The sequence below is a fragment of the Rhinolophus sinicus genome, chromosome 3, assembly GCF_057876585.1.
Source record: "Rhinolophus sinicus isolate RSI-liver-muscle chromosome 3, RSI-T2T, whole genome shotgun sequence".
Taxonomy (NCBI): Eukaryota; Metazoa; Chordata; class Mammalia; order Chiroptera; family Rhinolophidae; genus Rhinolophus; species Rhinolophus sinicus.
Window position 1 is genome coordinate 168465037 of NC_142503.1, and position 24066 is coordinate 168489102.

Sequence of the window (24066 nt, forward strand, 5' to 3'; positions counted from 1 at the left end):
ATTCACTGTGTCCTGTACATGGGCAGGTGATCGTGTCACCTCTTTTTAAAGAAAGGACTCTGAAGCAGAGAGGAGAGAGAATTTTTCTACGGCTTAAGAGGGAAAATCTAGGAGTAGAACCCAAGAGGTTGAAGTTCAGGAAATGTGTTTCCAAATGGCTTTCTCTGGAAAACACAGGGAACTGACCAGTTCCCGGTGAAATTTTTGATTTATCAACTTTCAAAAAGAAATGAGTTCCATATGAAGGGAATCATGTTCTTTAGGTTGGGCTGCAAGGATTTTCTGAGCTTTTAAGTTGTTTCTTATGTAATAGCCCATCCCTTCTGGCTTTGGAGTTTTCCATGAAATGCCTTTCTTAAAAAATCAAATGAGCTTTTCAACTTGATCAAGAGCTTCAGGAATCTCATTATTTCTTTGCTTCCTGGACTGACCTTTCAATTTTCTGCAAGATATACAGGGGTGATTTGTCTTGTCTGGTTATAATACCACACTGTTGTAATGATATTTAATCACCAGGCACACACATTAGTCACCAGTTGTTGAACATACAAGCCCAGCTTTCTTATGTATTAACTCTAGGACCAGATTGAGAGCTAGAGAAGAAACAATGCAATTGGATGGATGGCATAAAGAATTCACCACCAGATGCAGAAAGCACTTCTTATCATTTCTTCCTCATTTCCTCAGCGTCCATTGTGTACAGAACACCAAGAAGGCCTTGGAGGGAGATACACAGGCCAGAACGATTTTACAATCAAGGAGTGTACAGATAAGGGGTACACAACGAGATTTTACAGTAAGAAATGGAGAGGGGTTTGTGCAATTCAGTCAACACTGAACTGCCTACTTGGCCCTGTGCCAGGTACTCTTTTCTGGGTTAGAGAGCTGAAATAAGCATGGGGCAGATCTGCAGGGAAACCAACAATCACGGTCACTACAACAAATGCTATACTTAGAAGTCTGCACCAAGTATCATCAGAGCATGGAAGAGAGACGCCCAGCTTGTCCCAGGAAGGAATACAGAAGGCTTCTGAGACAGAGAGGCTTTGATGAGACTGAGGTTGTCAGCCCAGAGAGGAAGGAAAACAGGTGTTGGCCAGAGCTCCTGATGCTATCTGTGGCTGTAAACCGCTGGGGTTTTTTCATTTCTCAATCCATTTAGGACCAATACTTTTATAAGACGTAATAAAAGTAAGTTACTAGAAAAATGAAATTTAAAAAAGACAAAATAAAAGCCCCAATTTTTGTTAGATTCAACAGACATAAAATTACTGTCAAGTAGTTATAAAAGTTTCAAACACCTTCTCTCAATTTTGTTACTTACTTCACTGCAAGCCAGTGGCAGTTTGCAGGTAGGCACAGTGCAAGGCCCACACTTTGAGAAGCACTGTCCTAGGCACAGGAGGACACACGTGAGGGCAGAGGGGTCCACGAGAGAGCATGGTGCCCACCTGGGGATCTGAAGCAGGCGGAGAGCTGTGGGGAAGGAAATAAGGCTGGAGGGCCAGGCGGAGACACCAGAATAGAGTATTATGGGTGCTAAAACCAGATGGGAGCCTCTGAAAGGTTCAAACATTCAAGAATTGAATTTCAGAAAAACAATTGGTCCAGCATGGAGAATGGAGGAGACAAAGTTGGAGCGATGAGTTAGGAAATTCAGTGATCCAGGTGGGACTTCATGGGGCTTAACAGAGGCCAGGGGAGTGTGGTGCAGAGAAGGTGTCTGATGCTAAATGTAATCAGGAGGAGTACTTGTCAGGTCTGAGTGATTAACTGGATGTGAGCAGTGGCGAGGGGATAGCATCCTCATCATTTTACAGATGAGGAAACTGAGGCCCAGCAAGGTGTCAGAGCTGAGTATAGAAGTTCTGTTTTGGGGGTCAGGACAAGTATTATTGCCCCTTGACTGACCATGTGATGCACCAGATAAGACCAAGATTCCAGCTTGTCCACCCAAACCCCTGTGCTGCCTCTGAAGAGAAGGAAGGGCGTGTATCCATCAGAAGGTTCCAGGTGCACTGAGATTCCAGCCTGCACTTTACACTCTGACACCCCTCCACCCCACTGCCCAACTGCCCTCAGCCAAGCATGCCTGCCCCCTCCCCGCCCCCGTGCTCTCTGCTCACGGTCACTGTCTTAATGACAGAAGCCACTCCAAGGCTCACTGTGTCCTAGAGTAGCCAGTTAAATTCATGTAAATCCTGTTTAGGCAGTTGACGGCATTTTTAATGTTCTTCTCTTACAGGAATAGCTTTGCTCTCACTGCTAAGCCAAACATGAATTTGCCTTCCTGGTAGCTCTTGGAATTGGTTTGGTTTTAGACTGGTCTTGAAGGATTAATGTCTGGAGTGGGGCGGACTTGAGAGTGTGTTCAGAGCCGCAGTTACCTGCTATGCTGTCCTGGGGCTAGGTCATCCCCAACACAGAACCCCAGCAGGCAGTGGCAGCTTCACATTGACTCCAGAGGTCCCAGAGGGGTGCCAGGGTCCCACACAAACCAGAATGCCCCTAGCTTCCTAATTGTACCCCATGTCTTTCCTAATCCAGCCTCACTGGGGTCTCAGAACAAAAATGACACGAAGTGGCAAAGAGGGGGCTTGCTGTTCCAATTAACAGCCATTTATTAGGGGTCTACTATGTGCAAAGCGCTGTGTTAGGCACCAAAGGGAACTCAAAAATATAGAGATATAAAAATGATAACAGGGAAGCACCTCTCTTCATGCGGATCACATTTTAGTTGGGAAAATAAGAATCATAAAGTAACAGCAGACGGAGCCAGGATTTTGGAAACCATACTCTCTGCCTACCCCTTTCTTTGAATACCCAGGACCTTTGGTAGATTCCTGTGACAAAGGAAGGTGAACACGAGGGCAGTGGCATTGATTGAAATTCTCAAATGTAAGCATGTACCTGGAGTTGACTACTCATTTGGGAAAACACATGACAAAAAATATGAATAGGTTTGGACAGATCGAAAAGATACTTTCATTTATCACAGTATTGTTTATAACAGTGAAAAATTTGAAATAAGATCATCCAAAAGTGGCCTCGGAGGATCTGGATTTTATCGTTATCACTGAATGTGTGAGACATCCACTACTGGGTTTATGTCCTAAATAATTAGGCAGGATAAGGGTAGAAAACAAGGAGTGGCTGTTCCAGCTGTTTTATTTGAGTGTATTCTGAGGTACAGATACCGTGTCACTTCTTGGGAATTCTGGGTCTTATTTCTGGAGAATTTCAGTTGTCCAGAATGGACATAAATTTCTCTAATCAGAATGGTTTGATAGCTAGCAGCAGGATTTAGTGCCTTCTTTCATCCTCTTTCAGTTTATTTTGCTTAAAAGAGTGGGTCACATGTGGTGAATTGCCTGGCATTTGACAGACCAGGATGGAACTGGAGGAATCTCAGCTTCAACCAACCTTTTTTCATTGTGCTGAGTAGGGTGGTTGAGACAGATTGTAATTCCTGTATCTTAATGCAGAATTTCATCTTAGGAAAAATAAGTGAAGGAGAAAAAGAGGGTGTGGCTGATGGACCCTAACAAGTTCTAGAGACGTTTTGCTCAGTGCCGGTGCCAGGCTGTGGCACTGTATGACCAAGCCACTTTGGGGTCCTGGCCCTGTTTCTCCCAGAGCAGTGTATAAGCCAGATGTGTCACTTTATAATATAATAGACCAACCTACCCAAAACTCAAGGGCTTACAATAGTTATCTACAATTTACAAAGTCCCCATATACACGCTATCAGTTTTGATTCTTATAAAAATCTTAAGCAATTGGCCATGTGGGTGTTACCTGTTTTTTTGTTGATGAGGAAATAATAGCTAAGGCTTCCATAGCGTTTAATGCATTCCAGGCAGTGTTTTAAGCAATTCGTATTAAATAACTCTTAATTCCCATGAAGCAACATCCATTGTTATCTGTATTTCATGCTGAGGAGACAGACACAGAGTGGTTAAGATCACACAACTAGTAAACAACAGGGCCAAGATTTGAACTCAAGCAGCCTGGCTCTAGAGTCAATGCGCTTAACTCCACATCACACCACCTCTTGGAAACAGACCTAAATTGGTTGAATGACCTCCCCAAGGTCACATGGGGATGGAGGAAGGAAGCAGACTGAGGAAGGCAAATGGGAGCTATATTGCTCCGTAAGAGCACAGCTGAGAATTTGCCCTTGGCCTCTATCTATCTGTGTGTGTGAGAACTCCAGTCTTGGCCATGACTCCAGATTCGCTCTGTCTCACGAATTGGTAGTCTGGATTTATTACAGGTAAGATCATTAGTGTGGACTCCGGTTCCCTAGGAAATAGAAAATATGCCCCACTGTATGAAACCTTATGTTTGCAAAAGGTCTGTAATTGCCTCTGTAATGTACATATGAACATATGTTGTGGCATAGGTTACTTATGTCATGAAATCCAGCATTAGTGACTATGTAGATTAAAGCCTATCCTCTTGTGACTATAATGCTTTTACAGAGAAACTGAGGTGCTGGGAAAATTAACCAAACTGAAATAGCCGTTATTTAATTTTGGATCAAGATTAGTCCAGCACTTGGGCAAGAAGAGTGTTAGTCTCCTCTCAAAAAGGTGTTCATCGACTTTCGCTTACAAGTTTGGTGATACTTTCTAAACTGAAAGCAAGACACATACACTAGAAAATAATTTTCCCCCTGATTTGTGAAATCTATTGACTTTTAAAGATCTTAGGAAGCTATGATGACTCTTACACATTTAATAGGTTATCTTTATTAAGAAGAATACCACTACATAAAATTGGAAAGTCTTTAGATAACATCTTACATATAAATATTCAGATATTTTTTAAATGAACAACTAAATGGCTGTCAGGAAACCTGGGCTCTTTGGTTGTAAAACCAAGTGCTAGGGACAGAGTGGGTGGGTGCTCAGAAAATAGCAGTGAGTTCTTCCAAAGGGCATTTCTTAGAGAAAATTCGATGTCATTTGCACATTTTGCTATGATATGCTCAGCATTAAGGGGAAATCAGTTAAGTTCCTTGGAAAGAGACTCAGATGTTTATTGCTGCCACATGTCCAGTTGTGATTCTTACTATGGAAATGACCTGCAAAACATGCCAGGCCTCCCCTGGGAGGGTGTAATCTGATTGGGGAAAGCAAGGCTTTTTATGTACATTGTAATTAGAGAACAAAGCAATACTGACTATAATCCAGAACTAAAATATGAGGTGTGTAATTCCAAGGGCCTGGGTGTGGTTCTGAACTACAGGTATCCTCTTGGGTTTTTCAGATTTCTGTTTAGATGGTTCCAGTTTAACTTCTGATGGGGATAACAGGTAACCAGATGAGAGCTGCTGAGGTGACCAAAAGTTCTGGTTCAAGTCAGAAGGCTCCCTCTTCCCCCCACCCCTTCACTCCCCTCTGATATTGCATAAGGCATTACTAATGCTGGCAAAGGTTTGTGTTTAGCCATTTGCCAAAAGCAGCCTACATATCCCTTCCTGAAGCTGATGCTATAAACTCTACTCCTTCCAGTCATAAAGCATTCCTCATCACCCCTTCCAGCAGCACCCACATCCCCTCTCATACGTAAAGCAAGGCTGCATGCTTGGACAGCTAATGACTGCAACAACTTTTCCTGCTTGTTTTCCCCCAGCTGAAGAGAAGTTCTAATCCTGGCAAAGGGAGGACATTCCTATTTCCTCCCAGTGGAATGTCTTCAGGGAACCGCCTGAATGCTGACAGAGTCTGGTACCCCTAGTCAGAAGAGCCCTGGGTTTCCTTCCAGGGAACCAGCCTTAGCTAGACAGGGTAGATGTCTCATTGTCCCTTCACTTGTTGGTCTGTGTATTTGTATTGATAGCTTATTAGTCCAGCTTGTCTTTCTGAGGACAATGGCTAACATTTACCCCTAGAGGGCTATGTGCCCTCTAACGTTTAACAGAGTTTCACCCTATGAACCTGTTTGTTGGTATTGGTGCAGTGTGTCCAACACAAACGTGGTGTGGGATCCATCTGTCCCTACCCATCCCCACTCCACAGCTGCCCCAATTGTCATTAAGGTCTTACTGCTTAAGAAGGAACCATGTTTTGAATCTTCCTTTTCTGAAATCTTTCCTTCCTTGCAAACGCCCTACAAGCAGCTAGCCAGTAAAGACCTCCACGCCTAATGTGTCCCTAGCTTGCAGGCTCTCATAATCTCCATGACTCTCTGATCCTGTGGTCTTGCTATACGAGAACCCCCATTTCCTTGTTGGATTTCTGCGGCTGGGAAGCAAAGCTGGCCCAGCAGGTGGTTTTCCAGTGGGTCAGCTACAGTTGGCTGGCTCTCAGCACTGGGGAAGCCTGAAGAGTTAAGCAGGATTCAGCTTGTTGACCGCTCTATCCCCCCTGGACTATCAAGTCCTTTCTATGTTGTCAGAGCGAGGCCCTTTAGTCAGGAGCCTCTAGCTGCCAAGGGTCTGTCATCTCCTTGGTGTCCGTCTGAAGCCCTCCATCCTGCCTCCTGCTTTCTCTCACTGAGCTCATCTGCACACAGAACACTGCCAGGTATCACGTAGGAAGCGTTTTGGCAAGGAGAGTCAGTGAGAGAGGTTTTCTTGGCAACCATAAAATAAAAGTACTGTAAGGATCTGCTAAATAAATTTGTGCCACTTCAGCTAGGGAATTTCAACTCTCCTGTGGGAGTAGCGGGTATGGAATGAAAAAATATATAGAGAAGGCTCAAGTGTCAGCTTGATGGCTCACTCATTTGATGGTCCTGAGGAGATCTATGATCTGCACACTGTGCACATTAATCAGACTCATTGCCTCCTGCATTTGTCCAGAGGCAACGAATGTTTTCTTTGGCCATTTTTTCCTACTGTAAGACAAGGCGTGGGGAAATCTTTCAGTCCCTTTGCTCAAGTTAAGTTGGTCCAGTGTGTACCCAGTGGTGAAGGTGGAAACATACTGCCTGCATATTAAGTACATCAAACACCAGAACTGAATGGAGACCAATACCGGGCCTGTGGGGATTCGTTTGTGAGTCGCTGGCCCTGCTTTAAAGGGGATGTAATAGCCAGACTTGCACAGAGTCTTCTCTTTTTTTGGTTTCATTTACTATGTTTTTAATTAAATATATTGGGGTGACATTGGTTAGTAAAATCATATAGGTTTCAAGTGTACAATTCTGTAATACGTTGTCTATATATTACGTTGTGTGTTCACCACCCAGAGTCAGTTCTCCTTCCATTACCACATATTTGATCCCCTTTACCTTCATCTACCATCCCCTTTCCCCCTTACCTTCTGGTAACCACTAAACTATTGTCTGTGTCTATGAGTTTTTGCTTGTTTGTTTGTCTTGTTCGTTTGTTGGTTTCAGCTTTATATCCCACATGAGTGAAATCATATGGTTCTCAACTTTTTCTGTCTTATTTCGCTTAGCATGATAATCTCAAAATCCATCCATTTTTCCACAAATGGCAGTATTTTATTTTTTATGGCCAACTAATATTCCATTGTGTATATGTACCACATCTTCTTTATCCAACCATCTATTGAAGGACATTTCAGTTGTTTCCATGTCTTGGCCACTATGAATAATGCTGCAATGTACATAGGGGTACATACTGTGTTTCCTCAAAAATAAGACCTAGCCGGACAATCAGCTCTTATGCATCTTTTGGAACAAAAATTAATATAAGACCTGGTTTTATTTTACTATAAGACCAGGTCTAATATAATATAATAAAATACAATATAACACCAGGTCTTATATTAATTTTTGCTCCAAAAGACGCATTAGAGCTGATGGTCCAGCTAGGTCTTATTTTCGAGGAAGCAGGGTATATATTTATGGATAAATGTTTTCAGATTTTTTTGGTAGATACGCAGAAGGATATAAAATTACCATTTCTGTGTCATATGGTAATTCTGTTCTTAATTTTTTGAGGAATGTCCAAACTGTTTTCCATAGTGGCTGTACCAGTTTACATTCCCACCAGCAGTGTATGAAGGTTTCTTTTTCTCCACAAAACCTCCAACACTTGTTATTACTTGTCTTATTGATGATAACCATTGATAGCCATTCTAACAGGTGTGAGGTGATATATCTCATTGTAGTTTTGATTTGCATTTCCCTAATAGCTAATGAAGTTGAGCATTTTTTCATATATCTGTTGGCTGTTTGTAAGTCTTTTTTTTCCCCCCTTCTTCTGCCTCCCCCAACCCCCACTCCGGTTCAAGCCATTGTTTCTCTGTCTAGTTGTGTAGGACACAGCTCCCTGGCCCAGGCTGGTATTATGAGCCTTGCACTTCCCCCCCGCCACCCCCAGCTGAGGCAGTCGGTCAGCTGCTCACAGCAACTCAGGGCAGCTCTCGCTGACTGCAGGCCGCTCACGATGGCTGCCAGCCAGCTCCAGGGACCATTGTTCACAATCTTAGCTATAGAGGGCGCAGCTCACTGGCCTATGTGGGAATCAAACCAGCGACCTTGGCATTAGGAGCACAGTGCTCCAACCTCCTGAGTCACTGGGCTGGCCCTGTTTGTATGTCTTCTTGGGAGAAGTGTTTGTTCCGGTCCTCTTCCCATTTTTTAATTGGATTGTTTGGGGTTTTTTTGTTGTTGAGTTGTATGAGTTCTTTATATATTTTGGATATTAGCCCCTTACTGGAGGTGTTGTTTGCAAATATCTTCTTCCATTCGGTTGGTTGCCTCTTTGTTTTGTGGACGGTTTCCTTTGCTGTGCCTAGCTTTTTAGTTTGATATAGTCCCATTCATTTATTTTTACTTTTACTTCCCTTGCCTTTGAAGTCAAATTCATAAAATCCTCTCTAAACCCAAGGTCCATAAGTTTAGTACCTATGCTTTCCTCTATGCAATTTATTGTTTTGGGTTTTACATTTAGGTTTTTGATCCATTTTGAGTTAATTTTGGTATATGGTGATAGCAGTCTAGTTTCATTCTTTTGCATGTGGCTTTCCAATTTTCCCAGCACCATTTACTGAAGAGGCTTTCTTTTCTCCTTGTATGTTTTTGGCGCCTTTGTCAAAAATTATTTCTCCATATATATGTGTGTTTATTTCTGGGTTCTCAATTCTATTCCATTGGTCTGTATATCTGTTTTTTCTGCCAATACCATACTGTTTTAATTATTGTCACTTTGTAGTACAATTTGAAGTCAGGGAGTGTGATACCTCTAGCCTTGTTCTTTTCTTAGGATTGCTTTGGCTATTTGGGAGTCTTCTGTGATTCCATACAAATCTGATGATTTTTTTGTTGTTGTTCTATTTCCTTAAAAAATGCTATTGGGATTTTAATGGGGATTACATTAAATCTGTATATTGTTTTGGGTAATATGGCCATTTTAACTATGTTGATTCTTCTAATCCTTGAACATGGAATATCTTTCCGTTTCTTTGTGTCTTCTTCAATTTCTTTTAATAATATCTTACAGTTTTCAGTGTATAGGTCCTTTACATCCTTTAAGTTTATTCCTAATTATTCCTGGTTTATTCTTTTTGTTGCAATTGTAAAAGGAATTGTATTTTTCTTTACTTTTTCTGAAATTTCATTGTTAGTATATAGGAACACAATGGATTTTTGTACGTTGATTTTGTATGCTGCAACTTTACTGTATTTGTTTATAGTTTCTAATAGATTTTTGGTGGAGTCCTTAGGGTTTTCTATATAAAGCATCATGTCATCGGCAAAAAGTGAGAATTTGACTTCTTCATTTCCAATTTGGGTGCCTTTTGTTTCTTTCTCTTGCCTGATTGATCTGGCAAGGACTTCCAATACTATGTTGAATAACAGTGGTGATGGGGCATTCCTCTCTTATTCCTGATCCTAGAGGATCTTAGCTGAGGGTTTGTCATATATGACCTTTATTATGTTGAGGTACTGTCCTTCTATACCCATTTTGTTTAGTGTTTTAATCATAATGGATGTTGTATCTTGTCATATGCTTTTTCTGCATCTATTCATATGATCATATAATTTTTATCCTTTATTTTGTTTATATAGTATATTACATTGGTTGATTTGCATATGTTGAACCATCCTTCTGCCCCTGGAATGAACCCCACTTGATTGTGGTATATAATGTTTTCAATGTATTGTTATATTTGATTTGCTAGTATTTTGTTTAGGATTTTTGCAACTGTATTCATCAGAGATACTGGTCTGTAGTTTTCTTTTTTTGTGTTATCCTTACCAGATTTTGGTTTCAGGGTACTGTTGGTCTCATAATATGAGTTAGAAAGTATTGCCTCTTCTTCAATTTTTTGGAAGAATTTGAGAAGGAGAGGTATTAAATCATCTTGGAATGTTTGGTAGAATTCACTAGTGAAGCCATTTCTTTATGATCATTTCCCAGCTCAAGTATTTGTTGGGAAAAATATGAATGGTTAGGGGGGAAAGAGCCTCAGAGGAGCCTGGATAACACTTTCTGGGTTGGAAATATTTTTATTGAATTTCTTCATTCATTAGAAAATGAGTTATTTTGCATTCAGCTTCATAATGATGAACATTCACATTTCATATATTTGTTCTTTATCAGATATTCCAATAGATCAGCATTGCAAATACCAGGTAAAATGTCACTTTGTGAGGAGAAATGACATAGGGACTGCATATAATAATTAGGAATGTTGCTTCTTTTAGCAGCAGTCTCATTTTCATACTTGAGTTGGTTAAGACTACAGGCACATGTTATGGAGCTATTGAAAAAAAAATCAGTGCCATCCACAACAATTATGTATATGGTAGACACCTTAGGTAATGTTAGTGGTAAAAAATGAATTTGTGATAACAGATTCAGAATTCTGAGTCCATAGATGTAAGTAAGGTGATTTTTATTAACATGCCCTTTCAGACTGGGTTCCAAAACAAATCCTTTCCATTCCTATCAGTGGATCATTTTCCTAAACATCTTTCTTGGGAATTACGGCCTTAAATGGTACAGAAACCAAAGAAAAAGAATTGAAGCCAAAATATGTAAATATATATTTTAATGGTTTTTCCTGGTTATCAAAGTAATGCATAATTCCTATAAAAATTTTAGAAAATACAAAAAAAGGAAAAATAATTCATAAGCATATCACCTAGAAATAGACTTTTAACATTTCTCTTTTATCTTTTCCCATCTTTCCTTTTTCCCTCCTATTTTTGTTCCTTCCCTTTTTGTCCCCTCAATTGTAATATAATTAAGAGAATATTGAAAACATAATTTTATATCCCAGTTTTTCACTTAGAATTGTATCACCCTGTAAATAAGTCATGAAACCCAGCAGCTATAAATAAAAGATTGATATGTTTGACTATATGAAAGTTTTACCATAAACAAAACTTAAAAACAAACTAGGCAATAATATTCTGAAGCAATATAGTAAATTAGTATTATCCATAACATGTAATGAGTTTCTTAAAAGTAATCAAAAGGATAACTCAAATTTTGAAATGGGTAAAATATGGGACTAGGCAATAGACAGAAGAAGTACAAATGGCCATTAAAATATATTTGTTGTATTTTCATTAATAATCAAGAAGTGCTTAATCTCAATAATCAAGAAATGAAGTTGAAACAATGAGATCATTTGTCCTTAGCAGACTGGCAAGGACATACGAGTAAGGATGATTATATCTAAAGTAAATATAGAAGCCAAGTAGATACTCTCGTACACTGTTGGTAGGAGTACAAATTGGTACAGCCTTCTTGGAGGGCAGTTACTCAACATCTATTTAAATTTTAAACTTTTATACCCGTTGACACAGCATTTCCACTTCTAAAAATTTTTCCTAAAAAAACAGTCCTACAAATGTGCAAATAATGTTATTACTCTATTGTTTGAAATTGCAAATAATTAGAAACAACCTGAGTTATGGTATATCTTTATAATGAAATTTTATGTAGTCATTACAGAGCATGACGGCAGATCTATAGGATGTAGAAATAAATCCAAAGTATTTAAGTTAGAAAAGCAGTTTACTTCATAATACCATGTTAGTATAGCATTGAGAATAAAGATTGGAGGACTATGAACTTGTCATCATTTCCTCAGGAGCAATTGAACTTTAAATAATGAAAATACAACTTTTATAATCAGAAAAATAATTTTCAAAAGATTAATATTCTATCATAAACATTTCCCTAAAGTGTAGGGAAATTTTAACAGCTTTCGTAAAATTCTGTCATGGATATACCATAATTTATTTAACCATTCCCTATTAATAAATAGTTTAGCTTGTTTCCAAATTTTGCTGTTATGTGTGATGCAGCAACAAGCATCTTTGTAAAATAAAATATTTGACCCTTTCAAGAGCATCACATCATATGGCGAACATTGAGAGTTTAACCTAGAAAGAATCCACCAGATGATTTTGAATGTAAAAGATTAAGACTTTCTAATTCTTTAAGCCTTCCTGAGACTATAGATGGTCCACGTGGAGGCAAAAGAGTTGGGCCCTGCATCCCAAGGCACTCAGCTATGCTCTCCACTCTGGGTACAATTTATCACTAGTGTCCATGGTCTTAGTGTGAAAAAGACTAGGGATCTTATCTTTACTATACTCTTCCCAAGACTCATGTCCAGGCCCTCTTCTCATTCTACTTTCTCTCCCCAGGTGAGCTCTACCACACCCAGCTAATGACTCTTAAATTTATATCTCCAGCTCAGCCTTTCCTCTGAGTTCTAGCCATGTATATTCAGCTGGCTTTTAAACATTTCCACTTGAAGGTCTAAAAAATATGTCCAGAATAAATTCTGTGAGCCAGACCATGCTCATCATACCTTCTTCCCTTTACCCTTTGTATCCTTTCATTGCTAAATCCCGTTACTTTTGTCCCATAATAGTTGATCTATCCAGCTCTCCTTTACCTTTCGGTCCCACCCTGATCCAGGCCACCATCACTTCTGGGTACTCCAATAGCTTCTCAGCTGGTCTCTTCATGTCTTATCTCATCTCTGATCTGTTATCCATGTTGTAGCTGAAGGTTCATTGTAAAATCAGAAATTAGCACCATCTCTCTCTTGTGTAAGACTTTTCAATGGTCCCTCTTTCCTCTTGGGCTAAGGACTAAAATCCTCACTGCCCCTGGGTATCAGGCTCCTGCTATCTTCTGTCTCCATCAGTATTCTGAGCCCCTTGCATATTGCCTGGCTCATGGATGATACTCAGAGAGTTATTGGGTGGGTGAATGGATGAATATCTTGCGTTAGGTGATACATGAAGGGTATTAGTAACTAACTTGTGATAAAACCAAATTTTATGCTTTTGCTATTTTGGTGACTTTTTAAAATTCTTTTACCAATTTAATACAGACTGCTTTGAAAAGATTTTAAGTTTCTATAAATCCAGACATTCAAAACACAAGCCAGCCCTAAATGGTTTTGTTTTGAAATTAAGATTATAATTCAAATTCACTGCCTTAGCAAATGTCACCTCTTAACATTTGCTCACATGCCAAGCTCTCCTCCTTAGAAGAGGACAGAAAATGTTCTTCTGCATACATGACCACTAGAGAGAGATTTGCTGTGCACTCCCCTCTTCCTGTACCTTCAAGGATTACATGAAATCCATTGAATTTATTCTCCATGCACAAGCTAAAAGCTAAAGCAAAAGAAATTTTTTTTGCAGAATTTTGATTATGCATTTCATAGTGATGTCCACAAAAATGTCCCTTTGTCATAGTTCTATCTCCCGATAATTATTGATTCTCAGATGGTTCTTGTTTTAATTGGTGAAGTCCTCTTAGGAAACAGTCTACTAGGAGGATTAGCCAGCGACACAACACCACTACTACATGAAAGAGAGTGTGCCTGCTGTAGTGGGTTATGAGCCCAGGTCTTAGAGAGTGGTGAGCAGAACTGAGTTTAAATCCTGGATTTACGCCTGACTGACTAAATGATATTGGCATACTCGTAGATCCTACTTCATAGGGTTGTTTTGAGGATAAAATAATACGGAGAAAGCACTTAGCATTTGGTGAACGTTAACTGTATGTTAGTTACTGATAACACTATTATTCTTATTATCCAGAGAAGCTTTTTTCAGGTTCTCTGGACACACACACACGTGCACACACACACACACAAATGAGCAGACAAAAATAGTATATTGACTGTATCTTTTATAACTGATATCAAAGTTGTATTTTATTAAAGAATTTTCTTTTAGATTCAGATATGGAAATATTTACAGATGACATGATTTTATAGTTTGGATTTGCTTCAAAATCTGAAAAAAAGATGGCTCAGGAAGGGAGTAAATATAAAGATGAAACAAGATTAGGCATGTATTGACAGCTGCTAAGGCTCTGGAGTCACTATGGGAGTTCTTATATTATTCCCTATACTTTTGTATATATTTGATATTTTCCATGATAAAAAGTTTTTAAAAATGCATTGGAAATCGTTACTGAATAGCCTCTTAGATTCATTCTTGTTCAAGGAGCCAGCTCTCAACTTAGCTTCCTTTATTTCTTTTGGAAGAGTCACTGATTCCAGTGATCTGGGCAGTAAGACTCATGTCATTCAATTTTATGACTCTTGGAATAGCTCTAGGTGGAAACAAAATAAATACAATTTCTGAATTTCCTTTGTCTTAAGCCACTTGGGAATAGTCTCTGAAACCACTGTGGGCATTTTAAGTAACCCTGATTACCCAGTAACAACAATGAACCTTTCAGGCCACAGGGAAGATAAAATAACTCTTTCTACTCTTGTGTGCTTGCATGACAAAAGACATAGCTATTTAATACTGGTGCTCAATGAGGTAATGAGTGATGAGCCTGTAATTGTGTATTTGGCATTTTGGGATCTGAGCCTCTGCTCTGTATAAACTTGTAATCTTCTCTGTGGAGCCTTGTTAAGTTTGGCTGCAGTCATAAGGCGACTTCTCTTGCTTTTTTGTTTTGTTTTATTTTTAATGAAGACAACGACTTATCCTTAGAGTGGAAGCTGACCATGGCCATAAATGGCTCTGTAACCTTTGGATCTATTTGACTAACCCTCTCGATATGGATGCAAGCCAGGGGAAAGTATGCTTGGGTCCTCTTTGCTTTCTAATTGCCTCCTCTAAAGCAGTTTCCCTTCTCCAACTTCACTAAAGCAAAGAATTGAACTTATATTTCAAGGTTCTTCTTTTCCCTCAGGAATCCATCTCTAAGAGGCAAAGTGTATGGCTTTCTATACGTTTAATTACTTTGGAACAACAGTCCAAGTGAGGTTTATGGAACTTCTTTCCTTCCTCTACAAAACGAGACAGGCTCTGAGTTGGCCAGGGCAGCTCACTGAAATGCTTCTGTTTCTCTTTTTGGTCAGCACCTTCTGCCTGGACTAAGCAGGAGCCAGGGAGGAGTAAGGCTTAGCCCCAACTAAGTGGGAAGGCAAGTGCACAGACAGAGCCTTCTGGAATACAATGCAGGGTATACTGTCATAGAGATATGAACCGGGCAATCTAGGGGCAAAGATGACTATGTGGGGACATCAGGACACACCTCACAGTGGAGGTGTGACATATGTGGGCTGAGGACAGGAGTGACAGCCTGGAATTGTATCATGTTTTTAATGAAACCTTGGAATCCCAATTTGAGGGTTATGTCTTATTAGATCACACCCTGTGTAAAGCTAGCAATGGCATTTCCCTTGGGGCTGAGAATGCCTAAAATTAGACAGTTCTGAGAATGCCTAAAATTAGACAGAAAAGTCAGGGTTGAGGTGTATCTCCTGCCCCTGTGCCCTCGGGCATCTTCCGCCCGGGATGCGCTGCATTCCCTGTGCTGCTCAGTTCTGTCTCCTGAGCAGTGAGGCTATGCAGACTTCTCTTTGCAGGGAGCATTGTGGTGGGCGACTGACAAAACTGATTGCAAAGCACTTTTCTCTCCCTGAACAATTTCTACTACCCATGACAGCAGCTGAGTAATAAGCAATCAAACCTCACCTGGAATGTTAGTCAGAAGCTCTCTTGAGCAATCACAGGTCAGCTCTTTAAGCCATTGTGAGTTTCTGTTAGCACTTGTTTCTGTTACCCAAGAATATCCTCTGTGACCTCTTAGCAGGCATAACGGCTTCAGGAGCATTCAGAAGCTCAGTAACCTTGTTTGGCAATGTGAGAGAATGCTCTGGGCACAGGTCCATACGGGCCTGGACCGCGGAGCTAGAACATAGTGCTAAGAGAGCCAATCCCAGCTTCAGATCCCCCTTGGCCTTGCTGTCTCCTGGGGCCACAGACTATAATCTCTAGCACTGACCAGCCGCGTCTCATGTGTGCCCTCGGTCCCAGAGGAGCCAGACAACCAGGAGCTAACCTTGAGCCTGAAACCACTTTGGCAGGGACCACTGACAGGGGCCTCCCTCACCCCCACCCTGGGCTCTTGTGATTCTACCTTCATGTGGGTTAAATAAGTCTCACTTGTATTGTGTCTATGGGGTGAGGAGGGACGGGGGGAAGGAAACAGTTTCCACAGATCACAGCCCACTGAAAACCATCACTGGGACGGGAAGCAGGATTCTGTGTGGAGAAGGGTGTGGGACACTGATTTGGGGACCGGGTTCGGTTTGGAGGTGGAGTAGGCTGGCTTTGCTGCAGCTGGGCACACAGGTACCTGGCACACCTTCACCTTATACCCCTCACACCCAGGGAGACCGCTGCCAGGAGCACAGAAGCAGAAAGGAGCTCTGGTCTGTGTTCCCATTGATCCGTGCCAAGAAAACTGCTGCTTTAACCTCATTTATCAGGGAATCCTGGAAAACAGGACTTTGTTTTCATTCCCAGGTGTCTTAACAGTGACCTCTCTCTGTAAGACCTGCATGGTCAGCCTGTATCTACTCACAGGGCACAGTGTGGAAAGCAGTGCGCCAGTTCTGTCATCACCTATCTCCTCCTAGCTGAAACATGATCCCAGGCTGGACAGAGACCAGCGTTTCCCCTTGGGCCAAGCAGGCCAACAGCAGGGAGAGGAGGGCAGAACCACGAGTGCCCACTGTGGATGGGAAGCTCCAGAACAGCAGCAGTCAACTGTAGCCTTGTGTAGGTGCCCCAGTGAGGGGACTCCTTCATTCCCAGCAGCATAGCCCCAGGAGGCCACGGCCATGGCAGCCTCACCTGCTGGCATTGACTACGAATCTCCAGAGCAGGGAAATCACCTAGCATCTCCTGCTGGCTGTGCAACCGCCTCCTCACTGATAAGCCCATGTAGTTTGCCTCTGAGCACATTGGTCCTTAGAAAAGCAAAGCATAAAGGTTGTCACCCAGTAGTCCAGGCCGCTGCTCTCATACCCTCCAAGCTGAGCCTGGCAATTGTTGGTGTGTAGGGTTCTTTTCCAGCCTGCCATGATGACAGACCTTCCTCGGTAATGGTACGTGGATATGCATGGTGCTAGAAGCCAGGTTGGGAGGGAGTGTTTTAGGGCAGTACTACCTTTTATTTAGTTTTATCAGTATGTGACTGTGCTCTATGTACATTGAAGCCCTTTACCAAACAGTTCTGCTGCTGGAAATTCACGTCCTCAAGTGGATTCTGCTCCTACAAGTGGGGGAAAGGTAGAAGGTGCCTTTGTCCTGGGCTCACCAAATCCACTAGGGAGGCTTCTGTGTGCCTGGGGTACAACCAAACAAACCCTGTCGTTACTCCTGTTTTTCCTTTTTCCGGTTATTAACATCCCCACTGACGCACGGAATCTGGGAAACACACGTAACATCATTTCTGCTTCCTCTCCCCATCCACCTCCCTGTGGTTGTCAGGCCCTGTTAACGATTGTGTTCTCACCAAAGCGCTGCCGACTGACCCCTCACTTTCCATTCCATTCGTCACTGTCCTGGGTCAGGTCTTAACATCTCTTCTGAACTGTTTCAGTTGCCTCTAGTTGATCTTTCCTGTTCTGCGGGGAACCTATTACACACTTAATGCATCCCTTTTGCCTAATATCTAAATATCAAAATTCCTTATCATAGCATTCAGGGCTCTTCACAATTTGGACCTAACTTTTCTGTCATTTGATAGCTCCCTTGTTCCTTGGCTGTCTCTCCAGCCTCACAACACCACTCCTGAGCTCTCCTGCACATGACACCTCCAGGCCTGCCTCCCTACCCTAGCCCCATTCATCTGCCCATGCTGACCTTCTTATACCCCTTCCCTGTCTGGAAAACTCTGACGCAGGCTGTAAGACCCAGCTCAGTTTCTACCTCTACCATGGAACTGTCCCTCTCTCCTCCCACTGGAAGGAATTAATACTTGGAATTAGTATTTGGTTCATACTTTCATCATACCACTTGTCCACTTGTACTATATAACAGTTGGTTGTCTCAATGTCTGTCTTCCTCCCCTTCTCCCCCTCTCTTATACATAAACACACACACACACACACACACATACACAAAAATGTATGTATGTATATTGAACACGTTTTTATTGAGTGCATTGTGCTAGGTATAATAGTGAACCAAATCAACCTCATCCCCCCTTCATGGACTTGCAGTTTAGCAAATATTGGATACCTCATTACGCTGTGAGGTCCTTAGGGATAAAGATCATCTGTCTGTCCTCCTGATGCCTATCACAGTCCTGGCACACAGTGCCCACTTGCTCCATGAATGGTCACTAAGTGATGGATACTGGAGCGGAGGACAGGGTGGGTGGATGTCTTATGGGTACGAGGTAAGTGGGAAGCCTGGAAAAGTCACATTCTGTCCTCTGTTTCTAAAGAGTGGCTTACTTTTTACATGTGGCTAGCCATCATCTAGGAACCATGTGGCAAAGTTTGAGAGTTGATCTAACTTTTTTTATCTAGATAACCCAAAGAAGTTTGTTCCTTTTGAAGGGTGCACATGACCACTCTGGTCTGATCACCCATCCCGTGAACCAGCCCATCCAGGTGGATGGTTTGGAACCCGGCTGCCCTACCTCATGCTGCTCCTTGTTTCTTTCAGAGACCTGAAACTGGACAATGTACTGTTGGACCATGAGGGTCACTGTAAACTGGCAGACTTCGGAATGTGCAAGGAGGGGATCTGTAACGGAGTCACCACGGCAACCTTCTGTGGCACGCCCGACTATATTGCTCCAGAGGTCAGTGCAACTGTTTGAGCGGCTTCGGAAGTCTGAGCCCTGCAGTAACCCTGGTCAGACATGTTACAGGCCGGTCATATGTGCTATATACAGCTTTGTGGGCGGCCTCGAAAGCTGACACCTCCAGACTCCTTTATGGCTCATTGGCTGAATGATGGCTAAAAATATCCTCAGTTCCTCTGAATAAGAATTTGAGTCTTTTTTTTTTTTTGAAACTGTGCAGTTGCTTTAGGCTTTAGCCTTGAATGAGGACAAAGTGTGCTCCACTCACAGCAATTTATTTTCTTCCTTGTCTCTACTCAGTACTTTGATCCCAGCCCCATTTAGCAAAGGTAGAGAAAAGTTCTTGAATCTTTCCCATACGAGTGAGTAAGCCCAGTCTCCTCTTCCTCTTACATATATGTAGTCCTAAAACCTTTCTGTTTTGGATCTGCACATGCCCTTACCTTGGCCTAAGCCAGCCATAAATGTTTGATTACCTGGATGAGAAGGCCTCTGAGCTGACCATAGGGAAAAAGGTCACTCTCTAGAGATGGAATGAAACATGTATGCCAGCACAGGAAATTCCTTTTTTTTTTTTTTTACTTTGGTACTTCCTAATCCATCATCTTCCCTAATCATGAAGGACACGTTTGTTAAGCAGACACACGCAGCGTGTCTGACATTGCCCTCTTTGCACAGATCCTCCAGGAAATGCTCTACGGACCTGCAGTGGATTGGTGGGCAATGGGCGTGTTGCTCTATGAGATGCTCTGCGGGCACGCGCCCTTCGAGGCCGAGAACGAAGATGACCTCTTTGAGGCCATACTGAACGATGAAGTGGTCTACCCTACCTGGCTCCATGAAGATGCCACAGGGATCCTGAAATCTGTAAGTGTGGCTTACCCAGCCAACTTTCCACCTGCTGCAAACCAGCTTGCTATATGTGCTTCATGTGTATCGGATTTTGGGTTTTTATTGTTGTTTTTTTTGTTTTTTAAGTATCTCCCACCAGTAAGCTACCTGCTCTAAAATATGTGTTTTTTTAATCTATAGAATCAAAGAACAAGAGTTCTCTCGGGCTGTTTTCCTCTCTTATGCAATAGTTATTTCTGAGCCAACTGCCATAGTTGATAGCGTTGCTTGCCAAATATCAAGTATTTCTAGCACTTGTCACTTTAGTGTAGGTGAAGTAATGCCCCACTTTCAGTCAGGACACTCCAGAGTGTTGGGTCACCTGAGCGCCATTCCAGTGTGTTGCGCTATTCATTTTGCTTCTATCGGCAGCGTCCAAGGAGCAGGGTGAAGCAACCTTTCCCTTAATGCTGGTTGTTGAGAAAGGTTTTCCAAACCTCTGGAGATCTCTTTTGCTTCCATGCTATCCTTATGCAAGCCAGGTTCCAGGCTCAGGATTCAGGTGCAGTGAGGTAATAATATATGTTGAAAAAGTCTTTTCTGCATGCATTTGAGGTACTATGCCGGAAGCTTAATTTTGAAGTGAGGAAGAAACATGGATTTGATACCTTTATTTTGAAAATAAGAAAGCATATGTAATTTGGGTCAGTTCTATAACCACATTAGTTGGGTTCGGAAATCATGTGTTATCACCTACTATGTGCACAGGGGAGTAAAGATGAATCCAAGGTCAGGTCTTCAAATAGCTGGTTCATTCTAAAAGGTATTAATGGTATTGAGAATTTCAGTAAGAGGTCTGTGGAACAGCTGCTTTCCTTCACGTGGGAACTCCAATCCTGACATAAAATTTAGCACCTTAACGATTTTTAAATATACGCTTCAGTGGTATTAAGTATATTCACAAAGTTGTACAACCATCACCACCATCCATTTCCAGAACTTTTTTCATCTTCCAAAACCAAAACTCCATACTCCTTAAACTCAAACTCCCCCCTCCCCTACCCCTGGCAACCACCATTGTGCTTTTGGTCTCTATGAATTTGACTATTCTAGGTACCTCATATAAGTGGAATCATACATTTGTCCTTTAGCAATTAAAAAAAACAAAAACCCTGGGATCTGAATCCAGACTTTCCTTACTCCCAGTCCAGGGTTCTGAGCTAGACTATAGCTAGCCATTCCCCATTTCTCTTCTATTTCCCATTAATAAGTATCTTTTAACCTTACAGCCCCACATTTTTAGTACCCAAATTACCCTCTGATGTGATTCTTTCCTATTGTGCCAGAAAAATTAGCCACTGGAGGAAGCTACTAGGATGCTGTGTACTTCCTACCCATATAGCATGAATCTGTCACTTATTTAACTTTCCATAAAGTACGATATGTTTATGATAATCTTATAGTGTTATTTAAAGATTGTGCATTTGAATAATGTCGTAATATCATAACTTATTATTCTCTTGACGTGAGATGAGTCTGTGACCCTGGAAGGAGAAACTGATATATTGGCAAATTAGAATCCATGTTCATTTCGATTTGGCAAATACTTGTCAGATGCCTTCCCTTTGCTTGCCCTGTGCTAAGTGCTAGGAATGCAAAGATGAAAAGACATGGCCTCTTGTGTTGTTGCTCGCAGTCTTGTAAGAATGAAAGCAAGGGGCCTGGGACATACCAGTGTTTCAGGGGTGGTGATGGAAGAGGATTCAGTGAGAAGGTTAGGAAGGAATGACTTCAGGTTGTATAAACATCTAAATCTGCAGTGTGTCTACTAGTTTCACTTGTGGTGAAATAGGCCAGTGGTTCTCCACAATGTGATTTACCCAGAACTGATGGCTGCGGTAACTTTTGAGTAGAGCTAGCTAGGTAGGAACAAATGATCCTAGGCCACATAACTGAGGATTTGTATCTGTGCAGAATGTATCTGTGCTGGGAGTTAGGTAAACGGAGACATTCTTAAGGACTGTGAACAAGCTTTCATTTTGTTGTTCAATTTCATATCTAGATAAGGTACACTGCTTTTCAAAAAATACAGACGTCAGGCTTTTTCCCAGGGCCATCTATAATCCTGGGAACTTGGTGACTTCAAGAGTTTCTAATGTCGACGACTCCACTGGATGGTGTCTTGCATAGTCTGAAAAACTGTCAGGAGGTCATGCTTACTAAACATGGGATTGTAATCACTTGCCTTTACTGTTAATTTCATAGAGTTTGGTGACTATTAGAAGCACAAACACAGACTTGCAGAGGTGACAGATTCTTGAAACATTTTGTCCACATCCCTGGTTGGTAGATGAAGCTGAGACCTAGAGAAGTGAACCAGTGTCACATGGCAGACGGGAAAGAATACACATTAGTCTGAGAGTCTACTTCTGCCACTGCTTTCCATTCTTCACCTTTGGAAGGCAGTGATGAGAACTCCTGTAGTACCGACTGCAGATGAGGCAGTGCACATGAAAGCAGTTTCGAAGTGGCCTGCACCATACAGGAGTAAGTTACTAGTATTAAGTTAGGAGTAGTAATTTCACAACACACTGAGAGGTCTCATCTTCATCCTATCCTTGAACAAGCCACTGACATCAAGATTATTAGTGCTTAATTGCGCATAAGACTGTGTTAGATTATTCTAAAGAAAACTGTATTTCTGTTGTTCCAGGAGCTTTCTATCTAAGCCAGATAGATATTGAATAGAAATAGCCAAGTAGATATTGATCCACCTATTCATTTAACAGACATATCAATGCATAGCAGCTATAGGTCTGCTGTGTTAAGGTGCTCTGCAAGGTGCTGTGGGTGCAGAGATGAGCAAGACAGACGTCATCCCTGCCCTCAGGGAATTCACAGTCCAGTTGGGGTGGGAAGACAGTTGTTTAAAAAAGAAATTAAATAACTACATATATACTTACAATTTGATACGAAAAAAATAGGTGCTTTGAGAATAACAGGCAGACCAATCGAGGCTGTCAAGGGAGGCCATTGTGAGGAGATGACATGTAAGCTAAGCACACAGGCTGCAGAGAAGTTAGGCTTACAAGTATGCAAAGACCTTGAGAAAGGAGAAGTCCATTTGAGTAACTTTGTGGCATGTGGCTGGCGTGTAACCAGCAGCAGTTTGGGGCAACGGGGGATGAAGGACATGGGAGGTCCTATAAAAGAATCTAACCTTTATCTGAACTACCAAGATAAGTCATTGAAGGATTTCAAGCAAGCATGAGTGACAGAATCCTTCTTCCATATTTAAAAGATCACTCGGGATATTGTATAAAGAGATATTGTGGATCAAACAGACTGAAATATTTGCAGATGAAATACACGAGTTTTTTCCAAAATAGTTCAGGGTGGCAGAGAGGAACAGATTAAACAAGATTGAGCATGTGTCAGTAATTGTCCAGGCTCGGTGATGGGTACATACTTACATAATGTCTTTTTAAAACTTACAATTATGGAAATTTTCCATCAACATATGAATTTATATGTCAGTTCAAAGTGTGTATATATACATGCCTGCGTTTACATATAGTATATGAGTAGGCATATGTATACATACATATATTCTGAACTGTGTAGAAGAAGTGAACTCAGCCTTCATGAGTGAAGCAAGATGGTTTAATAATATATAAATATACAAAGAAAAGAAATGATATAAGCCATGGATCCAGCTACATCTTTTGATTCCCCATAAGCGTCTCAAGATCCTGGACTGGGAGTCTGTATCACGCTGGTTATTTTAACGCTACAGTTAAAATGAATCACAGGTTTTAGCACACTTATTCTTTAACTCCATGAACAGTCTCTATACCTTCACAAGAAGTGTCCCTCAACCCCTAAATTGAGTACCTAAGTGTACCGCAAAGAAGGATTTTTAACCAATAAATGGAAGGAACAAAGAAAGAGATAACCCTCCGTGGTGCACTCTGCCCCAAGCTGCGGCTCTTGCAACCCTGTGCAACTTTTAATTTTCTGTCGCGCTGGGTCTGCCTTTCCCACCACAGAGGCAAAAAGGGCCAAGATCTCCAAGCCAGCCCTTCACATCTGCTCTCATCACCACTTTAGCATGGCAGGTCATCACTACTTAGCTTCCTGAGATTTCCTGATGGTCTTTTCTTTGGAACATGAGTCAGGACTGTTCCTAGAATTAG

General features: G+C 41.5%; 1 protein-coding gene across 1 annotated transcript in view; it reads left to right on the plus strand.

The window, feature by feature from the left end:
* PRKCH (protein kinase C eta) overlaps positions 1-24066 on the plus strand; it is a 214941-nt gene that overhangs the window by 176157 nt on the left and 14718 nt on the right. The window contains exons 11-12 of the mRNA XM_019750783.3: positions 18898-19036; positions 19718-19906. Coding sequence (XP_019606342.1) covers positions 18898-19036; positions 19718-19906 — 328 coding nt within the window. The remainder of the gene's footprint in view (positions 1-18897; positions 19037-19717; positions 19907-24066) is intronic.